The following is a 5,000-nucleotide window of genomic DNA, read 5'->3' as shown; positions in this document are numbered from 1 at the left end:
GAATGGAAAACTAACTTTTTCAATAATTCTTAAATCCACCTTACATGAGAGGCTTTTCACTCTCCATAGTATAGCTCTTCACACGTGAGAAGGCTAAAGGTGGAAAATTATTGGTGTCATTGACCTCGATTTGAGATGTGTTCTGTTTACCATCGTAGAACGTTGATGTTATTGTGTAGTTGCGCCACACAAGCTGCCAATGAGGCCTCTGTTTGACGGGTCTTATTTCAAACTCCTGTAAAGTATTATAGGGAAGGTGGAAGAGTAATATAATCCTTCTGTTATTACAACAAATTATAGAGTTTCCTAGTGTATCACAATTTCTATTTGATAAAAAATCATGTGTTAAAATGACTAACAATTACTAATAAGGCCTTTTTAAAAAGAACAGAAAAATATAAAATAAATAAAAAACCCAGACCCACATACTTACAATCTGGAAGGTGGTTTCTGCAACATCAGTAGTTCCTCCCAGATGCCTCCGGCCCTTTCTGCGGTTACGCATCTCCCGAGACTGACGCCTCAACACAAGAGATACATTTGGTCCATGGAAACGGTACACGCCTTTCACAACCTACATAAGAAATGGTCTGAGGAGCTTTGTCTTCATAAACAGAAGTAGCTAGATAGATATATATGGATGGAAAAAGAAGAAGAAGAAGAAGAAGAAGAAGAAGAAGAAGAAGAAAGAGAGAGAGAGAGATTGATTTGATTTGATAACATTTACTTATAGAACAGTGTACATGCCCTGCAAAAAGCCAGGGTAAGATACCAAAGTATCTATCCAACTGGCTGTGCTTCTATTCATGTAGAGGGCTATTAGACAAACATTATTGTTATATACATGCCTGATGGGCTGTGCTATTATCACTATATAAAAATATCATTTGGCTGGTAAAAAACCTTTTATATCACTAATCACGTCAAAGACAAGACCAGTGTCTATAATAAAGTTAATATAATCAACAAGTGCTAATCTGTGAACAGTACTATTTGATCAATAGGATGCAGTTTTTGTGCAACAGAGTAAGTAATGGGTAAGATTATGCGACTTGGGCGCCTTGCAAAGTTTGCACTGGTGATATGAAACTGGTTTTGCCTTTAAAACTGCATCCTGTACATACTGTATAGTGTACTGATATCCTATGCATAGTCTTAGTCAAAGTAACCTGCTGTCCATGATAGACTTTGTCTATATCTGATGTCCCAGCAATACTCTCATAATGCCAAATAGTACCATGTCCGTCTTTTTTCATCTTCTTAATGGTCCATACCTGAGCCTCATAATCTCTAAAACAGCTAATAACACGTTTTTTCATTTGGTTGAGAGATAGCAGCACTACATAATATGGATCTTCATGGGAAAGTGCTAATCTGGCTAAACGATCAGCCCTGTCACACAATGATATTCCTATATGAGAGGATATCCAGTATAGTGAAACTTGGATACCCTGTTCTGATAGTTTAGAAATTTTGTGAAGGATATTTCTAGTTACCATGTTTTCTGCATTAAATGCAGTGAGCCTATGGAGAGCGCCCTGGCTGTCAGTAAAGACAGCCAGGTGTCGCTGCTGCTCACTACCTTTCTTAATGGCATGATATATGGCTACTGACTCAGCATCAGTTGTGTTTGTCCAGTTGGAAACACAAACACTTTCTTCAAAAACTATATCAGGAATTAGAACACCAATCCCTGCTGCTCCATGAGGACCAATGGAGGCATCACAGTAGATTGCAAGTGGGGGCGTGCAATAAGGGGGATGTAGTATGTCATCTATATATTTCAAGTAATGGGCTTTTAGTTCCATTTTTGATGCAATGGATTTGGGCCCTGTTAGTTTATCAATATAAGCATGTACATGAGTTCTGTTCCAAGGAGCAGTAAGTACTGTCTCTGGAATGTTAATAGCTACGTTGTTCCATACATTGAAGAACATAATAGTATGAGCAGTTTTAGTTTTACATTCTAAGTTGGAATGTATGAGATTGGAGTATCGAGGTCGGGTATGCCTAATTCTATAATTTATCTCCTTTGAGAGAATACTGGAGATTTGTGGTCTGGGTAGAATCTGCAGGAGTCTGATGCCAAGTATGGTGTTAACTTGGATGATGCAACTGTGAATAGAGGGGAGGTCTAGCTCTTTCCTCATGACGAGAACTTTGGCAGTCATTGGGCATCCAAGTATAATTCTCTTGGATTTGTTCTGTAAAACTTCAAGGGGTTTGAGGGCACTTGGTGGAAACATACTAAGAACTGGGCTTGCATAGTCTATCATGGACCTAACACGGGAGATATACATCAACCTTAGGACTATCAGGGAGGCACCTATATATCTGTTACTTATGTATTGCAATGCTCAAGGCAACGTTCCTTGATGTTTTAAACAATATCCTTGGTAAAGCGAGAGCTGCGGCACATGAGGTGGGGAGCAGTCACCATAACACCAAGATATTTATAGCTGTCAGTTCTTGCAATAGTTTGTCCTCCTAACCTTGGAATGTAAGGTAGTTTACGAGATCTTGAAATATACTTAGTTTTGATTGGGTTGATTATGAGACTGAGGGAAGCACACTTTTTGCTAAACCTCCGTAGAATGTAATCCAACCTATCAAATACCTGAATAAGAATGTCATCAGCATATGATGTGATGCTGCATAGGTTTCGTAACTCATCGTTGAGTTTGCAAAGAGAGTGCATAAGTAAGTTAAACAGTGTAGGGGACAATACTCCCTCTTGTGGAGCGCCTAGTTCTAATTCGCCATAAGCACTGTAGTTGCCTTGGTACCACACTTTTGCTCTTAGAGAGAGAGAGAGAGAGAGAGAGAGAGAGAGAGAGAGAGAGAGAGAGAGAGAGAGAGAGAGAGAGAGAGAGAGAGAGAGAGAGAGAGAGAGAGAGAGAGAGAGAGAGAGAGAGAGAGAGATTAAAAAGAAGACAGAAGGGAGAAGAGAGATTAGAAAGAAGGGAGGGAAAGAAGAAAAAGAGAGGGAGAGAAGAGAGGGAGGAGGAAAGAAATATATTTTGGGGTGAAGAGGAGGTGGAGGGAGAGGGAGACAGGGAGGTGAGGAGATGAAAGACAATTTCTTTCACATGTATAAAGACATAATTTGGGAATTCCCACCACTGAAGGCCAAGGGTGCAGTGTAACATAACCCCCCCCCCCCCCATGATATGACCTTGGGAAGAGCAAGGTGAGGGTGAGAGGGAAGAAAAGGAGAGAGAGAGAAAGTGAGAGAGAGGGAAAGGGAGGGAGGGAGAGAGAGAGAGAGAGAGAGAGAGAGAGAGAAGAGACCTCTACATATATATATCTTTTAATCAATAAACACCAAGAATATCAAGATTAGTAACTTTTAATTCTTGTATACATACCTGTAAGTTCCTTGGTTCTTTTGTTCGTAAGTGTGAGACAACAGATACTGGTTCATCTGGAGTAGTCAACATGCTCACAAACCCATCAGGGAAGAACCTGGAAGAAAAAGTAAAACATAAGAGATGCTGATGAGGAAGATATCTTTTTGCTTTTCCATCGTTAACCCATCACTGCCGGGTAAAAGAAATCCCTGAGAGTGAACAGACTTATTTGGCATTTAGGAAGGATGCTGCTTCCATGATCAGGATCCTATTCCTGGCTGCTGTGACCAGTAGTGCATGCTTTATTACAGAAAATCCAAAATCATAAGTTACTTATTGTTATTATCAATCATTGCACCTAGTTATGGATTACCTAGAGAAATGATGTGGAGTCTGTGCAAGAAAAACAGTCTATTACAATCTGGATAACATAAACCAAATGACAAATATAGAATGGTAAATGGCAAAAAAGCCAAAAAGAGAAAATAACATTGCAAAGAGAGAGTATGGAGTCTTGCCATCGCACACGAGTGTTCGTGTGCACCTGGCCTACAAGCTGCATACCTGTGAGAGTGGCTACTCAAGTTAGCCTTGTGCCTTCATTTTGGGCCACGTGAAGTGAAGAACCTGGATCCGATGGATTAAAACTCAATTCGCTTTTTCTTTGTCAACCAATTTCCTTGTCTGTGATGAGTATTTTTCAGAAACAGTGAAGCACTCTTGAAATATCTGTTTTGCTAATTTGGACCTCAGGCCCCAGACTAGCTATGAGCAAAACAGAGGAGCTGTGATAACAAAGACCTCCACTTTACCCCCCATCCCCATCTAGAGATAAAACATTTGTTTTGCATGATTTAGATAATACATGCATGTGTATATATATATATATATATATATATATATATATATATATATATATATATATATATATATATATATATATATATATATATATATATATGCATGTAGATGTTTGAGATATGTTTATGTAATGGGCATGGTCGAAATAAATTCTTCCTCCCCTATAAAAATCCATGTGGGTAAGTCTCTCCCTCCTAAATATACTCTTATGCATATGGTCCACTCCTCTCTAAGGGATTATAAATGCCTTTGAAACCCTTGGACGCTTGCAATCTATACTGCCATAGGAGGAAATATTATCATATGCCGTATCATTTAGGGGTTAAAATCTTAACAATTTACCTGTTAAGAACTATCACCCACATCCTTTCCTCACCTCACATATCGATAGTACTGGACCACATGCCAGGGCTGATAGTTTGCATCCCGAAAGTTGCTTGCACCACAACGGAAATAGGTTGTCCGGGAGATGTAACAACCGTTGAATCGTGGATGAGGCCTGTGTATGAACATCTGCCTCCAAGATCCATACACTCCTGGGGTGCCTGTGTTGATTCCCCAGATCCTGTTAAGGCAAGAAAGTGTTCATTCATTGTATACCTTTCATAACAATAACAGATTTAGAATTTGTAAAATATCTGAAATATCTTTTTTTCCCCCCTAATCTGATGTAAAAAGAACATCCACAACACCAGAACTGCTTTTAAGTATAAGAAACTGCATACAAACTTAAGCATGAAATATATTCCTTATCTATTGTTTTTCTTGGGAATACAAATGTATGAAAGA

The 5,000-nt window shown here is 39.0% G+C and overlaps 1 protein-coding gene across 1 annotated transcript in view; it reads right to left on the bottom strand.

The window, feature by feature from the left end:
- Positions 1-5,000, bottom strand: part of LOC119573192 (F-box only protein 9-like) — a 20,266-nt gene that overhangs the window by 1,923 nt on the left and 13,343 nt on the right. Inside the window, exons 7-10 of the mRNA XM_037920285.1 lie at positions 4,588-4,776; positions 3,369-3,465; positions 434-574; positions 1-235 (exon numbers count right to left, since the gene is read on the bottom strand). The exon at positions 1-235 is cut by the window's left edge and continues 1,923 nt beyond it. Coding sequence (XP_037776213.1) covers positions 41-235; positions 434-574; positions 3,369-3,465; positions 4,588-4,776 — 622 coding nt within the window. The 3' untranslated portion in view covers positions 1-40. The remainder of the gene's footprint in view (positions 236-433; positions 575-3,368; positions 3,466-4,587; positions 4,777-5,000) is intronic.

This window comes from Penaeus monodon, chromosome 5, assembly GCF_015228065.2.
Source record: "Penaeus monodon isolate SGIC_2016 chromosome 5, NSTDA_Pmon_1, whole genome shotgun sequence".
Lineage (NCBI taxonomy): Eukaryota > Metazoa > Arthropoda > Malacostraca > Decapoda > Penaeidae > Penaeus > Penaeus monodon.
Note: the sequence above shows the minus strand (reverse complement) of the source record. Positions and strands in the feature narration are given on the sequence as shown.